Below are 20,733 nucleotides of genomic sequence, written 5' to 3'. Positions count from 1 at the left end.
GTCCCAGAAGTCCCCAGAGCGGAGCAGGAGTCATCCTTCCAGGATCAGGAGTCATCCTTCCAGGATCAGGAGCCAGATCGCCAACCAGAGCCAGGGATTTCCCTCCATCTTCACACAACCCTATGAGCCATACGAATACGAGCAGAAGGAACCCATGCAGGGCCTTCTTCTTACTGCAGCAGCCACAGGCCCACAGCACCAACAGCTCCTTCCCAGTGAACCAGGCCACTGTAACTCCACCTGCAGCCATACTGCCCCAGATGGGACCTGAACCAATACCTACCCCGGACGTTGTGACCTATCCACCTTTATTTGATCCCCAGCCCTCCAGGCATAATACCTCGCCTCCCTACACTCCGAGCGCTTATGGTGAGTATGAACTGACACCTGTTCCAGGTAGCATTATTTACCCTATACTCCTTAGCACTTGGATGCAAGCTTGTGGAAGCTATTTTTTTCTCATCTTGAGTACTAGTTTGGGGTGATACTCTTAACGATGACTAACACTTGAGTGTCTCTAATGTGCCCGCACTATGCCAGTCAACTGACACTCCCTCTACATTAATACTCATAATGATCGCACTGTGAGTTTTTTCATCTTGTTTTTCTTGACCCTTCCCTGTGTAAACAATCACGTGTTCTAAAATGGCTAGACCCCAGATGACAGAAAAGGAAAGGTACACTTTAGGTTAATTCACACAGAGGTCAAATTTGTGTTGACATCTTTGGTTAGAGAAACAAATCTTCCTGATGAATTACACAACCACCTCCATTACAACACACTAACTTTAAGGAGTCGAGCACTCTGGTTGAATAACTGAGTACTTGTCTGAACACAAAGAAATTTGAGTACAACTTAGTTTACGGCATGGGCTTCCCTGGTGGCACAGGCAGTAAAGAGTCTGCCTTCAATGCAGGAGACCTGGGTTGGAAGATCCGCTGGAGAAGGGAATGGCAATCCATTCCAGTAATCTTGCCTGGAGAATCCCATGGACAGAGGAGCCTGGTGGGCCACAGTCTGTGGGGTCGCAAAGAGTTGGACATGACTAAGCAACTAGCACTTTCTCATTTTTATTTTATAGCACAGCTAAAACTTCTTGAGGTATGAGCACTTACATTGTTTCATGTCTCAGTTATTTATTTTTTAAATATAAACCTCCAACCAAAATATCTATTACTATGCAATGAAACTTGAAAGAGATATTCAGTGTAATGTTAAAGTTACTTTTGACCTAGCTAAGCACAAAATAATGTTTTCTGCAAAATTCAGATAAGCATTTAAGCCTTGAGAGACAGGAATTTTAAAGCCATGGTAGAGGTTTGGTAAGAGAACTCGTGTGCTTCTCAAAGATAATGGAAGTTATTGAAATTTGTTAATTAAAATTAATAAATTTAAGCAACTTTAGAACTATAAATTCTGGAAATTTCCACTGAAATTAGCTAGTAAAATAAACCTCATCTGGAGAGACCAAGAGGACAGAAATTGAGAGAAATTCATTGAAATTCTTAAAGGAAGAGAGCAGTAGCCTGGTTTAGATTAACCTAATTCAACATAAGTTACAGGTCTTTTTGCTCTATTTGCCTGTGGCCAAAGAGCCCTTGGGGTTGCTCAGTCTGTTTTATGATCTTTGAAACTCTAAGTTACCTTCTGAACTTGCTTTTGTTGTTTGGATGAGGTCACGTGGGACAGCAACCCACTCTAGTACTCTTGCCTGGAGAATCCCATGGATGGAGGGGCGTGGTAGGCTATAGTCCATGAGGTCGTAAAGAGTTGGACATGACTGAGTGACTTCACTTACTCACTCACATGGGACATTCTTGGGTAGCTAGCTTCAGGTCATCTTTAGGCTTTCATTACATTTTACCTTGAAGTTCTGGATCCATGCTGGGGTACTTCACAGAATGTTCCAGGAATGATACAATTACTCCCTACTTAACATCTCTTCTTTCAGGATAATATCAGGTCAAGTATGATTTGTCTTTTTCCCCTCCCTCTTTGAAGCTCCAACTTCACCAGTTAGAAATAACCCGGATTTCTTCAAAGAAAGCTTCCCTGAGGACCCCTCAACCTGGTCCGTGGATGAAGTGATCATGTTTCTGCAAGATGTAGATCCTCAGACACTTGATCCCCTGGTTGACCTCTTCAGGGACCATGTAATGTATCTTTTGATCTGGTTTTTCTGCCTTAACAACTTTGAATTATCTCTTTGCAGACCCTTCAGTTGGTTACTGTTTAGTATGGATGGTGGGGGAACCCTATCAACTGATTTTTCCATATTTGAGAGAGTTTACTTTGTGCAAAGTCAGATCCTTAAAGGGTAGAGGCTGGATCTGTGCTTTAAATGGGCACCCAAGTCCCTAACATACTACAAGTCTTCAAGTTCTCAAGAGAAGATGATTCAGCATGGCCACTCTCAGGTGTCTTCTCCTTTGTAAGACCAGCTACAAAGATCCTCCTCCCCACCTGCTCCCTGCTTGGCCCCGGGATTGTGAGTAGGAGGGAGTGACCACTGTTGTAATACAGTGTCCTCCTTGTTATGATTCCCGATGAACCCAGAAACTGATTCCATTTGACTCTGTCCTGTTGATCTTATATGATTACTGACGATTTGGGATGCTGATACTCTCATGCCGTTTACAAAGTAACATCATGGGCTAAATTTTTTAAGTTCTAATTTCTTTAATTTCTACTTTTACTTACTAGAAAGTATATGGAATACCTGACAAAAGCAGTACTGTGAAGGACTTCAGGTCCCTTTCAGCCAGTGATAAATGATTCAGCACAGTTTTATTTTTAAACTGCTGCTGCTAAGTTGCGTCAGACTCTGTGTGACCCCATAGACGGCAGCCCACCAGGCTCCGCCGTCCCTGGGATTCTCCAGGCAAGAACACTGGAGTGGGTTGCCATTGCCTTCTCCAATGCATGAAAGTGAAAAGGGAAAGTGAAGTCACTCAGTCATGTCCGACTCCTAGCGACCCCATGGACTGCAGCCCACCAGGCTCCTCCATCCATGGGATTTTCCAGGCAAGAGTACTGGACTGGGGTGCCATTGCCTTCTCCAATGCAGGAAAGTGAAAGTGAAGTTGCTCAGTCATGTCCGACTCTTCATGACCCCATGGACTGTAGCCCACCAGGCTCCTCCATCCATGGGATTTCCCCACTGGAGTGGGGTGCCATTGCCTTCTCATAAAAACCAAATAATATGCTTCAGCAGCATCACTTGGCCAATTAATTCTTTTTTACTAGGAGGATGGCTTGTGACTATCAAGTAATATTTTTGTAGTGTTTCCTAATGAATAAAATTAGTGCCCACATATATGATGTACCATTTTCAATATGGTAAGAAAATCAGTTATTAGTTTTCACCATCTAATTAGCTTCAGACAACTAACTGATTACCTTCCAGTGTTAAGACAGCACTGTATAGCACACTAATAACTGAGATACTCATGCTCCATCCCTTCTAAGAAAGTCAATGACCGTCTGAAATTCATTTTTATGATTCATTAAGTTTTTACTCTTTTCATAGTTATGCAGTATTTTGTTTAACACACGGTATTTAAAATTAGGTAGCTTGATGCTTAGGACATTTTTAAGATATTAAGTTAAATTTCCTTTTTCTTAAAATTTGAAGCAAATCTATAAGTGATTAAGTGATGCTTCACTGTACAAATTAGATTTTTGATAGTTTCCATCAATCAGTTGCAGATTCAGAGACTATATAGCTGGAATGAGCTGCTCTCTAATTGTGTTACATGTTCTTATATAGAAAGGAGAAACTATTCTGATTCAATATGAATGCTTTATTAATTATTTCAATTTCCTTTGCTCTGTAGGGCATTGATGGGAAAGCTCTGCTACTGCTCAGGAGTGACATGATGATAAAGTTCATGGGGCTTAAGGTGGGGACAGCCTTGAAGTTGTGCCACTACATCGACAGGCTTAAAGGAAGAAGATATATCTCCAATTTATAAACCACGTGTAGGTTAGACTGGACTTAATTCTGGGGAGACCGATACCATCTCTGCTCTGCCCTTAGAAGTTTTTGTTGTGTAGAAGGTTCCTTTAAGATATGGTGTATCCAAAATAGCAGAACCTGGGATAGTCCAGTCTACTTCTTTAGAAGAAGCCATTTAATGTGTTAGTGCTAGCATAGTCAAACGGTTGTTTGTTCTTTTCATTATTTTCATTGTATAGTTTACAGATATACGTCATACAGGAAACAGAAACACCGTTTGATTTTGGTTAATGTTTATATGTAAAACCAAAGCAGCCAAATCCCAAAGGGCAAAATAGCAGGCAGTGACAAGCTTTCTAAAGAAATCCATGTGACGTTTTCCTTAGAAGAAAATTTAAAGTTGCAACTATAGGTATCCTGTTTTTCTCAAATATTTTATGTCTATTACTGCAATGTTCTGTTTATGTTCTACCAGTTTCCCAAAAGGGAATAGCCACATAAATTATTTTCCTGTTATTTTTTCACTGTATGTCTTATCTGTCCCTATTTGAAGGAAAAAAGCAGCCTTTTAAGATTTCATGAGGCATTGTTGCTGCTGCTGCTGCTGCTGCTGCTGCTAAGTCATTTCAGTCATGTCCGACTCTGTGTATTCTTACCAGTTTTTTTAAAAAATTATCACATAGATAATCATTTCATTCAAGAGATATTACACTACAAGGGTGGTTTGGATTGAGTCTGACTATATTCTTTTCAACTAAATACATGTTACTTTACAACTTCCATATTTTGTCTAAACTTGGACATTTAACTAGGCATTCATTGCTCCCATTTCTCCATGAAGATGCCTATGTCTGAGTTTTTTAAAGATGTGTTTTATTGTCTCTTCATTCCTCACATGGATACTGTTTTGTGTTTATATTTTATTCTGTATCTGAAGTATACACACAATTAAATTCTTAATTTAAAAAGGCACTTTATACTCCCACTGAGCTAAAGACCATCTCTATATATAGTGAGTTTTTTAATTCCTTAAAACACAAATTGTTTGTGTTTAAAACATAGAAATTGTTTGGTCTCACTGGTACCTCTCAGCTCACACTTCAGGGTTTCCTTACAGGGAAGTTCTATCTTGTGCAATGTTTCTAGTTAATTTCCTTTCTAAGCCATTTATCTTACTACACTTTGGACAAATACATTAATTCTGATTTGAACTTTACTTTAAAAATTAGAACCTTCAGGTGAAACGTTCATTGTTATTTTATTTATTACATCATTATGTTGTATAATATTCAGTGTAATGTTAATAAGCTATGAGAAATGGTGCTGATTTTACTAGCCATTTGTTATAAATGCCAATAAGATGTTCACCAGGGGTAAGAATATACATTATCTTTTTAGAAAATGAAGTGTATCTTATAAGCAAATGTAACCATTTACTGGGCATATATGATTTACAGGACATTTTCATCTATGTTAGTCCTTTTGTGTTAGAAGATTCAGATTTCAACTTGGTCTTCTTTCAAACTGTTTATGTGAAGATGCTGTGCCCACTTGAACAGTCCTCAGGTGTTTGTATAAGCACTGTGTTTTACAGTTTTTACATTTTAAATATAATAAAGTTTAATAATTACAGCTGTTAATGTCAAAGCCTCAGATTTGATTTTACTTGCTTAAAGACTTAAAGCCAGCAGGGATGCATGTCATGAATCATTATACTTTGTGACAGCCTCACTAGAGAATTCTCTTTCCATCCTGAATATCAAGGCAAAAGTATGGCTAACACAGTAACTTTCATAAATACAGACTTCAAGTACCCTCATCTTCATGAAACATATTTGTTCATGGAATGGCCACCTGACCAGCTGACCACATAGGCTCCTGAAAAGTGGCTGTGGTGGAAATCCTCAGGATTCATCTCAGACCAAATTCCCAAAAGGCCTCTCAAGGCCAGGAAAAACATACCAAAGGCTTGCCATCAGGCTGTGCTTCAGTGGATTTCACTCTTCTACAGAATCCCTAAAACGTGATTCCTGCACATGCCAGCAGGAATCCCATTCACCTGCTAAGGCTGCTCAGCACCCACGAGTTTGCAGTGTCTGGAGGGACCAGGCAGAGAGAAAATGTTTCAATTCTACCCACAGGTGTAGTTTACTAAAGTGCTTTAAGTCACAAATAACTTGAGGGGAAAGGCATCCCTATATCTGGAAAACACAGATCAAAACCAGTAATATTATAGGCAAAACCCATAAAAATTATAACCATATTCACCACTTCACACAGTAACTATTTGCTAACTTTTTATGAAGCCTCAAGTTTTCCATTAGGATTTTTTACTATCTAACCCAGTTCAGCTGTATGATCTGAAACTTATCAGAGACCTGCATTTGTCAAAAAGGGCTTCCTATGTATATCATCTTGAAAATGAAGCATTTTTGCAAAAGCATCAGAGTAAAATAACTGCCTATAAATAATAAAAGACTTTAAAAGGCACAGACACCTGATTATAATGTAATCACTAAAGAAACTTGGTTATGATAACTAGAATTATAACCAATGATAATCTTAACCCTTGCAACGTTAATCACTGGCGAAAATCAAGAAGCAAGTAACTGTGAACTGTTCATCATACCAACATTTACTGATTGGAAAACTTACCCTCTCATCTTCCTCTAAGAAAGCAAAGGTAGGTAAACTTAGACCCACCCAGCAATTAATGTTCCACTATTTTATCCTATTTGAAATGATGCAGGTAATGAATGAATTCTCTTCATTTAACTTGGTTTAGTATCAAGTTACCAAAATCTGGAAAGACTATTTTTTTATTGGAGGATAATTACAATATTGTGATGGTTTTTTGCCGTACATCAGCATGAATCGGCCACGGGTATGCATGTGTACCCCCATTCTGAACCATATATATGCAAGCTCAAATGGTAAAGAATGTGCCTGCAATGTGGGAGACCTGGGTTTGATCCCCAGGTTGGAAAGATCCCCTGGAGAAGGGCATGGCAACCCACTCCAGTATTCCTGCCTGGACAATTCCATGGACAGAGGAGCCCGGTGGGCTACAGTCCATGGAGTTGCAAAGAGTTGGACACAACTGAGTGACTAACACACATACAGTATTTGTTGGAAAGACTATTTTAGATAGACATTCCTGATAGCTTACAGTGAACGATGTCAGATTCGTGATCTCCAAAGAAGAAGATTTAGCTTCAGGACCAGGGACCAAACTTGATCACTCAAGAGCTTTTGTATAGCAGAGTTTTATTAAAGTATAAAAGGGACAGAAAAAGCTTCTGACATGGACATCAGAAGGGGGGCGGAGAGTGACCCCACTCGCTAGTCTTCTCAAGGCCTTATATACTTTTACCAGACCCACTCCCACGATATATATCTTAAATTAACAAGATTAGAACTAACTAAAGAAAGGTCTTACCAGACCCACTCCCACATAAGATTAGTCAGAAGGTTCCTATTAAGGAGAAACATGTCCTTGAGCAAGATCAGTTCAGTTGCTCAGTCGTGTCCGACTCTTTCCAACCCCATGAATCGCAGCACGCCAGGCCTCTCTGTCCATCACCATCTCCTGGAGTTCACTCAGACTCACGTCCATCGAGTCCGTGATGCCATCCAGCCATCTCATCCTCTGTCGTCCCCTTCTCCTCCTGCCCCCAATCCCTCCTAGCATCAGAGTCTTTTCCAATGAGTCAACTCTTCGCATGAGGTGGCCAAAGTACTGGAGTTTCAGCTTTCGCATCAGTCCTTCCAAAGAAATCCCAGGGTTGATCTCCTTCAGAATGGACTGGTTGGATCTCCTTGCAGTCCAAGGGACTCTCAAGAGTCTTCTCCAACACCACAGTACAAATGCATCAATTCTTCGGCGCTCAGCCTTCTTCACAGTCCAACTCTCACATCCATACATGACCACTGGAAAAACCATAGCCTTGACTAGGCAGACCTTAGTCGGCAAAGTAATGTCTCTGCTTTTGAATATACTATCTAGGTTGGTCATAACTTTTCTTCCAAGGAGTAAGCGTCTTTTAATTTCGTGGCTGCAGTCACCATCTTCAGTGATTTGGGAGCCCAAAAAAATAAAGTCTGACACTGTTTCCACTGTTTCCCCATCAATTTCCCATGAAGTGATGGGACCAGATGCCATGATCTTCGTTTTCTGAATGTTGAGCTTTAAGTCAACTTTTTCGCTCTCCTCTTTCACTTTCATCTAGAGGCTTTTTAGCTCCTCTTCACTTTCTGCCATAAGGGTGGTGTCATCTGCATATCTGAGGTTATTGATATTTCTCCCAGCAATCTTGATTCCAGCTTGTGTTTCTTCCAGTCCAGCATTTCTCATGATGTACTCTGCATAGAAGTTAAATAAGCATGATTACAATATACAGCCTTGACATACTCCTTTTCCTATTTGGAACCAGTCTGTTGTTCCATGTCCAGTTCTAACTGTTGCTTCCTGACCTGCATACAGATTTCTCAAGAGGTAGGTCAGGTGGTCTGGTATTCCCATCTCTTTCAGAATTTTCCACAGTTTACTGTGATCCACACAGTCAAAGGCTTTGGCATAGTCAATAAAGCAGAAATAGATGTTTTTCTGGAAGTGTCTTGCTTTTTCCATGATCCAGCAGATGTTGGCAATTTGATCTCTGGTTCTTCTGCCTTTTCTAAAACCAGCTTGAACATCAGGGAGTTCACGGTTCACGTATTGCTGAAGTCTGGCTTGGAGAATTTTGAGCATTACTTTACTAGCATGTGAGATGAGTGCAATTGTGTGGTAGTTTGAGCATTCTTTGGCATTTCCTTTCTTTGGAATTGGAATGAAAACTGACCTTTTCCAGTCCTGTGGCCACTACTGAGTTTTCCAAATTTGCTGGCATATTGAGTGCAGCACTTTCACAGCATCATCTTTCAGGATTTGAAACAGCTCAACTGGAATTCCATCACCTCCACTAGCTTTGTTCGTAGTGATGCTTCCTAAGGCCCACTTGACTTCACTTTCCAAGATGTCTGGCTCTAGATTAGTGATCACATCATCATGATTATCTGGGTCGTGAAGATCTTTTTTGTACAGTTCTTCCGTGTATTCTTGCCACCTCTTCTTAATATCTTCTGCTTCTGTTAGATCCATTGTTGTTATATAATCATTAGTAAAGAGTTTAAAGAAAAACATTGAGCAAGATGCGTTGTTTTCTGTGTAATCATTTGCTCTGGGCTTAAAGAAAGTTAGTCTTCAAGATTGTTGTCATAACAACTCAGAGTTTAAGAAAAAGTTTGTCCTTTTTCTCCTCAAGATTCCTGGATCCCTTTCTCCTGGAGGGCCCCAGACTCCTTATCAACCTACCTAAGAATTAACTCTCTCATTCCCAAAACATATTTATTACTATAGCATTTACCTAAAAGTTGTATCTCACTTATGTTTACTTAAACTTTCATCATATTGTTATTTTCCTTGCTGAAAAATTTTCAACAGATGTAATAAGGTGTTATTTACTCTCTAGTAAACTTAGGTACAGAGACTTCCCTGGTGGCTCAGATGGTAAAGCATCTGCCTACAGTCTGGGAGACCCAGGTTCAAACCCTGGGTCGGGAAGATCTGGAGAAGGAAATGGTAACCCACTCCAGTATTCTTGCCTAGAAAATCCCATGGATGGAGGAGCCTGGTAGGCTACAGTCCATGGGTCGCAAAGAGTCAGACACGACTGAGCGACTTCACTTTCACTAGACTTAGGTACAACAGAAGTGTTAGCACTGATGGGCTTCCCTGTTGACTCCAGTGGTAAAGAATTTACCTGCCAATGCAGGAGACATGGGTTCAATCCCTGGTCTGGGAAGATTTCACATGCCATGGAGCATCTAAGCCCATGGGCCACAACTATTGAACCAGCGCTCTGGAGCCTGTGAGCTGCAATTTCTGAGCCCACATACTGCAGCTGCTGCTGCTGCTGCTGCTAAGTCGCTTCAGTCGTGTCCGACTCTGTGCGACCCCATAGACGGCAGCGCACCAGGCTCCCCCGTCCCTGGGACTCTCCAGGCAAGAACACTGGAGTGGGTTGCCATTTCCTTCTCCAATGCATGAAAGTGAAAAGTGAAAGGGAAGTCGCTCAGTCATGTCCGACTCTTAGTGACCCCATGGACTGTGGCCCACCAGGCTCCTCCGTCCATGGGGTTTTCCAGGCAAGAGTACTGGAGTGGGGGGCCATCGCCTTCTCTGCTACTGCAGCTACTGAAGCCCAAACATTCTAGAGCCTGTGCTCTGCAACAAGAGAAGCCATAGCAATAAGAAGCTCATTTGCCACAACCAGAGAAAAGCTTGTGCAGCAACAAAACCCAGCACAGCCAAATCAAATTATTTTTTTAAAAGTATACCACTGATGACTCTAAAGACAGGTCTATATTAATCAAACTAACCAGCTTAAGCTAGCTAGCTTCAATCCTAGATATTCAGTAAGTACTGAGTATTTCTCAGGCCACATGAACCTGAAATTTATTTAAGCCAGTCTTTTATATTTCTGAGAATTTACACAAATGTTAAATTTCTTTTAAACCAATTAAACAGTCCATCCATGAACCCATCTTGGCAATGCCATTTGGAGACAGAGACACTTTAAAAGGTAGGCATAGGCATACAATTATCTATATAGATAAAGAGATCTCAGTTTTCCTGCTAAAATGTAAAAATACCTTTCTAAGTGAAATAATGCCACCTGCAGCAATATAGATGGACCTAGTGATCATCATACTAGGTGAAATAAGTCAGAGAAAGACAAATATCATATGATATCACTTTTAAGTGGAATCCATAAAAATGACACAAGTGAACTTATTTATAAAACAAAGAGGCTCTCAGACATAGAAAACAAATTTATAGCAACCAAAGGAGAAAGGGGAGGTGGGATATATTAGGAGTTTGGGATTAACAGACCCAAGCTACTGTATGAACAACAAGGTCCTACTGTATAGCACAAGGAACTATATTCAATATCTTGTAAATAAACTAATGAAAAAGAACCTGAAAAAGAATAGATTTATGTATACCTCAGTCAGTTTGCTATACACCTGAAACTAATACATTGTAAATCAACTATACATCAATTAAAACAATAAAAGATAAAAATAATTCTTAAAATTAAAAGTCCTCTTTTTTTTCTCTTCACTCTGGGATCATAGATGATTACAGTTCCAGGGAGCCCAGGTAGATCACATATATTGCAAAGCCACAGGAAGAGAAATACCGATTCCTTCTAGAAAGCTAACTTCCTCTGAGGGCATATGGAAAAACCAGTTTTTGAAAGTCAAAAGAATCCCATCTTGGACACTTTCAGGGATTTTTTTTTTTTCAGTTTCTAAAAAGCCAAATCAGTATAAGCAAATAACAGTAATATACAATAATACATATCACTTACATGCATGTGCTTCACTTTCAGAGGAACAAGAATCAGCATTCAAGTTAACCTGCACCTCAGCTATTAGGTCAGTCTCCATGGCCTTTCTCAATATAAAGCTGTGTGCACCTGCCAGCCCACAGCTGCAGCCACTTTATTTTCCCACCATAATGATGCCAATATCTCTGCTGTGGCCTTGGGGTGTCTATGAGTCCTCAGTACCCTCTTGGCCTCTCATTCATCAAGGACAGCCACCCCAGGGCCCCACATGCTACTGAACGGCCACCCCAGGATTTCCCCTGCAACTATCAGGCAGATTGCAGGCAGATTCTTTACCATCTGGAACTTTCAGGCCCCACTAGCTAGGTGACACCCCATAACTTTCAGAATCACCCCTGAAATTTTCAGGCCCCAAGCTAGGTGACGCCTGGCAACTTTCCATTCCCCCGTCCTTATTTCCCAACATCTCCGTGCTCATGGGCATTTGCTTGGTCTCGTGGCGGCTCTGCCAATTGGGCTGCACTCCACAGGCCTACAAGGCCTGCACTTGCCCAGCTTCAAGACCAAAGAAATGGCCCGGAGTCAGCGACAGAGACATGGTTTAATGGCTGGGGAGAGTACCTGTCTGAAGCAAGGTCCTGGAACAACAACCTGCATGTGCAGCAACAGACAGTGGGCAGAACATGGCAGCAGGCTACGCTACGCTCCTCCAGAGAGAGGGAGGGTCTGGGTTACAGCCGAAACTGACATCAGGTTGGCTCATCAGTTACCATGGAAACCAGCTGAGAGGCATGTCCCTCACCTCCCCTTTGATAAGCTATCAGGTGGAGATGTTTGACCTAAAGATCAGATGCAGCAGGCACTGTCCAAGCAGGGGATGTACAGAGAGCAAGACAACAGCCATTTTGGGTGGCCTGACGATACAGACTCTCTCTAAGCATGAAAAGGCCATGCCCTTCTGTAATAATATCAGAAATTAAACATCACGACTAGGAACAGTGATTATGAGAGGAAAAGCGCTTCATTTTCAAACTACATAAGGAACTGTAGTTACAGTTGGCTGAGTAAATGAAGTAGTTTTAAGTTTCTGGGGTGGTATTTACAGTGTGATGCTGGGACTTGCTTATATTTATAAGCCCTCCTAGGTTGAGGATTCCTGATGTTTTCCCTGTTTTGTCCAACAGCTTGGTGAACTTGAACCCTGAAAGCAGCTCTCCACAATGAGGACGTCCTCAGGCCAAGCTTGCCCACTCTCCCTGGTGTGCTTAGAGGCAACTCAGGTGTTACGGGGCCACCTTCTCTGGTTTTAGGGGTGCTGTCAGCACTGAGGGGAGAACCTTAAGATTTAAGGGGAAAAGAAAATGAATCTTTTGTCTCAAAAGGTTCAATTCCATCAAGCTGCTGGAAAAAAATGGGAAATGTCACATTGTGAAAGAGAGGAAGCAAACTGTCCGCCAAGGTTTGTGTGTCCTCCCTACCCTGGTGTGTGTGTGTGTGTGTGTGTGTGTGTGTGTGTGTGTGTGTGTGTGTGTGTGTGTTAGTCACTTAGCCATGTCTGACTCTCTGTGACCCTATGGACTGTAGCCTGCCAGGCTCCTCTGTCCATGGAATTCTCCAGGCAAGAATACGGGAGTGGGTTGCCATGCCCTCCTCGACCCAGGGATCGAAGCGGGGTCTCCAGCATTGAAGGCAGATTCTTTACCATCTGAGCCACCAGGAAAACCCCCTACCCGGGGCCCTCCCCATTCCCTGGATCAGCCTCAGAACACTTATAAACACAAGCAAAAGCCCATCAGGGTTTAATTTTGTCAATATACCCTGCTCCCCATGAAGTATGGTCATTCATGGCTTGGCCAAGCTCTACCTGTTGCTTTTTCCTTCAGTGATATCAAGTCTAACCCCCCGCTCAGCAAACCATTGGGAAAGAAGCTGAGGAGACTATGCTATCCACGGAGCTATGGTGCATGCCTGCTATGGGTCACAGATACAGCACAGTACATGGAACCTGAGCTGAGAAGAGCCCTGCTAGGAGCAAATGTTGGGAAAGTTTGTGTGTTTTTTAATGTGTTTTTAAAACTGGAGTTAGGAGAAGGTGCCCCCAGAAAGGCACTAAATGATTGGCAGGCAGCTTGGCATTTAAGAATAAACAAAATTGGTGAGATCCCTGACCTTAGACTGCTTCCTGCCTGTCTGGGAGGACAGCATTAGAAAATACTGCTGCTGCTGAGTCACTTCTGTCATGTCTGACTGTGCAGCTCTAGAGACTGCAGTCCACCAGGCTCCTCTGTTCATGGGATTCTCCAGGCAAGAGAACTGGAGTGGGTTGCCATGCCCTCCTCCAGGGGATCTTCCTGACCCAGGGATCAAACCTACTTCTCCTGCATTGCAGGCAGATTCTTTACCACTGAGCCACCAGGGAAACCCCCCAAAAAACACATGTATTTGGGTAATTGATGAGTGAACAAAAGGAGGCAAAGGTGAAGTAGCCATGAGAAGCATGACACATCTAGAAGATTCCAGTGTGTGTGTGTACAGATGTGCTTATCCTCTTGGAAGACATTTGGGAAGAGAAATACAAACATGTTTACGGGGGGCATCTATGGGTAAGTAGGATTCTGAATATGTTTCTTTTCATTTTGCTTATCTTTGCTTTCTGATTTGTCTATAGTGTATGGCTTTTATAAAAATTGTTCAATTACAAAAACAGAGGCCATATCATGTTTACACCACTGTGGAAGATAAAAGGAAATAACACAGTGCCATTCAGTGGGAGGCAGAAACAGCAAAACCTTAAGAAAAAAGCATAGCATGTGTCAGGAAACCAACTTAATTTAATATTATATATAAATAGAGTAAACGCACACCCATAGTAAAAAGATTCAAGGATGGATCTTAACAATTACGTGCTTTTACCTATGGTGTCCTTTGCTTTAGACACTAAAAAATAAAGGGCTGGACAGAAACTGATCTGCAAATAAACAAAAAGTAGTCCACAAAGTTAATACTAATCCCTGCAAGGTAGAATTACAGGCAAAAAGCAATCAATGCATCAGCAGTCCTTATGTTTGTAAGAGGTTCCAGTACAGGGATGACAGATTACGAACCTGTGTATAACCAATTACACAGAATCAAAAGTGAAAAGCAAAACCAGAAAGACCATATTAATGGAACTGCAATAGGAAAAAAAAGACTTTATTGTGTCTTTCAGTCTTTGACTGAAAATTAAGACAAAATTAAAGGGGAGATACTGGTATAACTAAAAAGGCATTATTGATAGGCATTAGATTTAGAAAGCAGATTCGCTGTTAACAAGAATCCATGGAGCTTTCACAAAATGAGCACACACTAAGCTGCATAGAAGACTCTGAACTACAGGTAACAAAGTCAGTACACGCAACGAGCTGGAGCGTAAAATTTAGATCTTAATGAAATACTTTTCAAATGCTAACAAGAAAAATAAGCACCCCTACCTTTCTAGTCACAGCTTCTTTCCTAAACTTTGTCCTGGAGTTCCAGGCCTGGGTATGTTCCTGTCTACAAATGTCTCCATCTGCAAGTCCACAGGCATCTCATCACACCAGAATCGTCTCCCATTTTCCCTTGCGGATGTGCCCCTCTCCAGTCCCTGTGCTGTGAACAGCACCTCGCCCACTGCTGCATCCGGGCACCGAACAGTGACTGCCACTGTTGGCCTCAGCTCCTCATTGCCCATAGCCCCCTGTATCCCTGAGGTCATCTGGTCCCCCGCATCCTGCCTTTCCCAACTCTCTCTTGTCTGGGCCCCCCAATCTGTTATTTCCTGAGTTTTGCTGCCAGATGCCACTGCAAAAATGCTAAATTTCTTTCCTGTAAGCACTTCCGGGGCTTATCCACTTATTTATTATTGTATTCCCAGGATTTAGCATACTGTTTCCACATACTAGGTACTTGGATGTTGGTTAAATAAAAAAAGGAAGAACACAGAAGCAAATATTCTTAAAAATCATGGCTCTTTCCAGTACATCTCCCAGGTTACTATAAAACAATTTTTATTGATGCTTGTACTTCATTAATGCAGTGTGGCTCCCTGCTATCACCATAGAGCAGCTCAGATAACTCTCCAGGCAAAGACAGGCCCAGAGATTTTGGCCTCGTAGAATTGAAAAAAAAAATCCCTAATCTTTATGAATATACTGAACAATTTGTCATAGACACAAACCAAGTGTGTGTGTGTGTGCATGTTTAGGATTTAAAGACGTAACTATGAGCTGTAAACACTTAAAAACAAGTTTAACAAAGCTGCCCCATGTCCTACTGACAACTTTTATGTCTGCAAACCAGTTGCTGGAGGTGCCATTTTTATCGAGCCCAGCTTATATTTTTCTCTGCTATTTAGGAGCCACCTATTTCATGCTTAGGAATTAGTATTTAAAAATATAAATATAGAAAGTCAAAGTTGTGCTCGCTGTTGATAGCTCCTATTAAATACCTGATTCAATGAGCAAATATTAACCCTGTCAAGTTTACTCCTTTGTTAAAAAAAAAAAAAAAACAGCTGTATTAAGGTACATTTCAAGTACATGTGAACATAGGAGTATTGAAGGGACACCACCCAGCTCCAGCATTTATCAGCTCATAACCTATCCTGTTTCATCCACACTCCCATTCACATCTCCCATTTCCATGTTCTTCTGAAGCAAATCGAATAGGTCATTTTGTGGCTCAGCTGGTAAAGAATCCACCTGTAATGTGGGAGACCTGGGTTTGAACTCTGGGTTGGGAAGATCCCCTGGAGAAGGGAAGGTTACCCACTCCAGTATTCTGGCCTGGAGAATTCCTGGTGGGCTGCCATCTATGGGGGTCGCACAGAGTCGGACACGACTGAAGCGACTTAGCAGCAGCAGCAGCAGCATACTACTGTCAGTGATTGACTACATAAAGAAACAGGAGAGGGCAGACAAATCTGTGCAAAAGAATCCCAAGTTATGTAGACACCCCCAAGGAGGTAGAGCGTTACTCCCCATTTCTTAAGTGTGTGCTGTGCAAAGAAGTATGTGCTTCCTTCCAAAGAGGACAATACAGAAAGGTGGAAAAGAGGAACTGTCCAGGAAAGAGGCCTGACAAACACTCTCAGCCAGATGATCAAGGTCAACATCAACAGTGAGAAGTTCTGTTCATAATATGTACTCTTAATAGGACAGGACGAGAATGGCCCCTTATCTCTGTGGTTTTCCTCCCCCAATCCATGAGCCCAGTTTCATCATGAGGAAAATCATCAAACAAATCCCAATTGGGGAACATTCTGCAAAATACCTGATCAGTCCCTCCTCCAAACTGCCAAGCTGATCAAAAACAAGCAAAGTCTGAGAAACGATCACACTCTAGAGGAGCCCAAGGAGAAAGGATGAGTAAACATACTATGGGATCCTGGAAGTGAAAAAAGGTGAAAAGTGAGGAAATGTGAATACAGTGTAGGCTTTAGTTAATAATAACATACCAATATTGATTCATTAGTTATGGCAAATGTACCATAATGCAAGATATTAACAATGAGGGGAAATGGGTGTGGGTACTCTCTCTACTCTCTTAGCAACTTTTCTGTACATTAAAATGGTTCTAGGGACTTCCTCGGTTAAGAGTCTGTGTTCTCAATGGCAGGGGCATGGGTTTGATCCCTGATCTAGGAACTAAGATCCCACATGTCACACAACGTGGCCCCAAAAGGGAAAAAAAAAACTGTTTTAAATCAAAAGGTTATTAAAAAATTAACAATTCCCTTCTATGATCCTACATTCATGCAGTATTCTGCTGAAAGTCCTGATCTCTCAAATCTGAATTGTGGAAATCTTTGTCCAAAGTTCCAGTGAGATTCTGAAGGAGTGACTGCTCTTTCTTTAAAAGGATCATATGCAAAGTTTCTTCGTGGTGCATGCAACATTTGATATGTGCAACCTGCTCCAGTAGTTATTTTTAGATCTCTCTGATGAGTGCCTGGGTCTTATTTTCACTTGTCTTTCCATGTTTGTTTGTGACTGAATGAGGTCAACTCCCAGGAATAAGGAGCTACAGCATATGCTTAACGGAGAAGTTATGTATGTCCATGTCGATTGATTTCTTCTTTTCTTTTTCTTCCTTTAAAAAAGTCTGTTGTTGCTTGCTTTTCACACATGTGAGTATATATCTCATTTCTATATGGAAAATTGCTCTGTAATGTACAATCAGCATAGGAGTATCACCATTTAGAAGTGTTCATTAAGTGATGCTTACTGGTTTCCAATGGTGCATCTGGCTTTATTAATTTTTGTATAAAAATGACAGAAGTTAGCATGGATGCTGGCAAAATCAATAGCAACACTGCTATTAGAAAAAGTACAGGAATGTAAGGAATGACCGGTCAGAAAAAGAGCATCCTGATATAATCCCTTCCTGAAATGCTTGAGTTAGTCAATGCTGTGCCTTCCTAACCCGATCCCGCCATCAGGGGACTATGAACAGGACCCGACCAGGATGGGGGACAGCGCTGCTCAGCATTGAGTTCCATTCCAGACATTGCCAGTGTTAACAGTCTCTGTTAAACGGATACACTCATGACCAGAGTGCAAAGGATTTTATGCTTTATTATCATGTAATAAGCACACTGCCTGATTAATAAGATGTGATTTTGGTCACTGCACTTACATCAGTCAGGCTAAACTGTGCTTTGTTTCTTAACAAACAAACCCTGAAATCTCAATGGTTTTGCTTTTCTCCCAGGCAAAGTCTGATTCTCCAGAGATACATCGTTTGTTTTTCTTTCTTTTTTTGGCCTTGCCATGCAGAATGTGGAACCCGCATCCCCTGCAGCAGAAGCGGAGTCTAAGCCAGGGAAGTCCCGAGAGCTACCGCTTCTTTTGTGGCTCTGCCCGTGTAACACATGGCCTCCAAGAATCTTTTTATTGCCCGGAGCTGACATGTGGCGCTTCTACTTGGAACCCACTGGTAGAACTAGTTACACTAGTTACCTGCTTAAGTGCAAGAGAGTTGGTTAGAGTGGTTTTAACAAGAAGAGGAAGAAGAAAATAGAAGATTCTGTGAACATACAACATGGCTTCCGCCACAAGGTTTTACGGATTTTTTTCAAGCTAAAATGATTGCAGACATGCTTTGGGGCTGGGCCAGGCTGGCGGCCTAACTGGGAGAAGGTGTGCACACGTGACTGGAAGGAACTGTCTCTGACTGGAGCCCAACTGTTGCCATGCAAGATTGTGAGTCTTATGTTACAGTTCTTCCAGTTTTTTCAAAGCAAGTAGAAAAGCAGAGTTTAATGTGAAATCTCCCGATTTTAAAAAGGAGGCTTAAGGATTTGAAAATATGAGGCCAAACAAAATGTACTTGCAGGTCTCACTGGACCTATGTACCACCGACGTTAAGACCGTAGTTAGCTCTTTGGCCCAGGAACTTGGGATCTTGACTGACCCATTATTTCTCTGTGAGGTAGAGCCGATCCCACATTTCTAAGAATCAGGCTCTGCCAGGGAGCATCCCCTCTGCTCATCCTGGTTCAGGTTCAAACCCATCATCCTCACACAAGCTCAGCTGACCACTGAAGCACTTTGAGCCACACTTAAAGGACAAGCTTCCCTGCATTCCAGGTCATTGCCAGGCTAGGACATCTTCAGGCACTGGGGAAACCACAAAGTATTGAGAGAGACTGAAATAGGAATGGGTGTTGGGGTGTCATTATGAACTTGGAATAGGAGGGCTCATATGTCAGTTTCACATGAATCTCAAGAACTGTGGGTGGGAATTAAAAGACTATAAATGGGGCAGGGGTCACACTAGCAGACCTACATTGTGGACGGATCATCCTGGCAGCCAGTGGGGGCAGGGAATCTCAGCAAACAAAACCCACAGATCGTCCGCAGTACACAGAGCCTCCGAGGCACCCCCGTCCACGTTATGTCCTTGGGGGCGACTCCAGCAGTTTCATTCTACCTTTTTCTGAGCTCTTCTCAGAGGAGGAGGCATCCCTCTGAGAGACGCCTGAGTTGTTTGCTGAGTTCAGTGCTGCCCACAAACAGTCCAGCACAACCACCTTTCTCTTTCAAGTGAAATTAGCGGTTCCTTTCCAGATTGCCGAGGTCTGGGAGGCCCAGCTTTTGGCAGGGGTCTCAGAAGAGCTTTCTGGCCGGGGGAAGAAGCCAGGAAGGCACCCAGAAGCCTTGACAGCTGGCAATGTAGGTTCCAGGCTCAGGAAAAGAAAGTTCTGGGCCCATGGGGAAGGTCACGTATGCCACGGCCGCTTCCCAGCACAAAAGGGCAATGGGGTGCAGACGGATCTCCCCACCTCACCCAGGCACCCAGGAGCCCAGGAGCCAGGCACCATGGCCAGGAAGCCACGTGGGACTCATGTCACCACCACAAAGAAGGCAGGTGAGGAGAGGCCCCGAGTCCTCTGTCTTTGGACGGCTGCCACCTGGGGGTGAGAGGGTGCTCCCCGGAGCCACCAGGGTCCCAGGCCCAGGCTCGGCCAGGGAGGCAGACAAGCTGTTGTCCCACTTATCTCACCCGATGCCATCAACAAAGTGTAGGTCACACAGCAGTGGAGAGGGATTGGGTTTATTTCCCTCTGTGTCCTCTCTGGAGTGTCTTTTCTATTCTCAGCCCCTAGCGTAGCCCTATCTTACCCCACAGTCTCTTTCACATACCCCATCCCCATTTCGGCCTTAATGGGCCAATGGGATCCATTTCACCACCACTGGAAGCGGTGTTCTGTGCCTCTCCCAGGCCTTTTCCCATCTTTAATTTCATTTATTTATTTTTTAATTGGAGGATAATTGCTCTACACTGTTGTGTTGGTTTCTGCTGTGCAACAACATGAATCAGCTACAAGTACATATATGTCCCCTCCTTCTTGAGCCTTTGTCTCCCCTATCCTACCCTCTAGGTCATCACAGAGCTGAGCTCCCTGTGTGACACCAAAGCTTCCCACTAGCTAGCTGTTTTACACATGGTCGTGTGTATATGTCAGTGGTACTCTCTAATTTGTCTCACCCTCTCCTTCCCAAAGGAAACCGATAAGGTGAAAAGACAGCCCTCATGATGGGAGAAAATATTTGCAAATGAAGCAACTGACAAAGGATTAATCTCCAAAATAAACAAACAACTCATCAAAAAATGGGCAAAAGACCTAAACAAACATTTCTCCAAAGAAGACATACAGATGGCTAATAAACACTTGAAAAGATGCTGAACATTACTCATTATTAGAGAAATGCAAATCAAAACTACAATGAGGTATCATCTCACATCAGTCAGAATGGCCATCATCAAAGAATCTGCAAACAATAAATGCTGGAGAGGGTATGGAGAAAAGGGAACCCTCCTATAGTATTGATGGGAATGTAAATTGATACAGTCAC

The 20,733-nt window shown here is 42.4% G+C and overlaps 1 protein-coding gene across 1 annotated transcript; it reads left to right on the top strand.

Moving 5' to 3' along the window:
• Nucleotides 1-190: 190 nt before the first annotated feature.
• LOC102173827 (sex comb on midleg-like protein 1) lies at nucleotides 191-5,591 on the top strand. Its single transcript, XM_018045521.1, has 3 exons — nucleotides 191-369; nucleotides 2,003-2,154; nucleotides 3,838-5,591. The coding sequence occupies exons 1-3, from the start codon at nucleotides 261-263 to the stop codon at nucleotides 3,973-3,975; spliced, it is 399 nt and encodes a 132-aa protein (XP_017901010.1). The 5' UTR covers nucleotides 191-260; the 3' UTR covers nucleotides 3,976-5,591.
• The last annotated feature ends 15,142 nt before the right edge of the window (nucleotides 5,592-20,733 follow it).

The sequence above is a fragment of the Capra hircus genome, unplaced genomic scaffold, assembly GCF_001704415.2.
Source record: "Capra hircus breed San Clemente unplaced genomic scaffold, ASM170441v1, whole genome shotgun sequence".
Classification (NCBI taxonomy): domain Eukaryota; kingdom Metazoa; phylum Chordata; class Mammalia; order Artiodactyla; family Bovidae; genus Capra; species Capra hircus.
The sequence above is the reverse complement of the archived record's forward strand: the minus strand, read 5'-3'. Positions and strand labels throughout refer to the sequence as shown.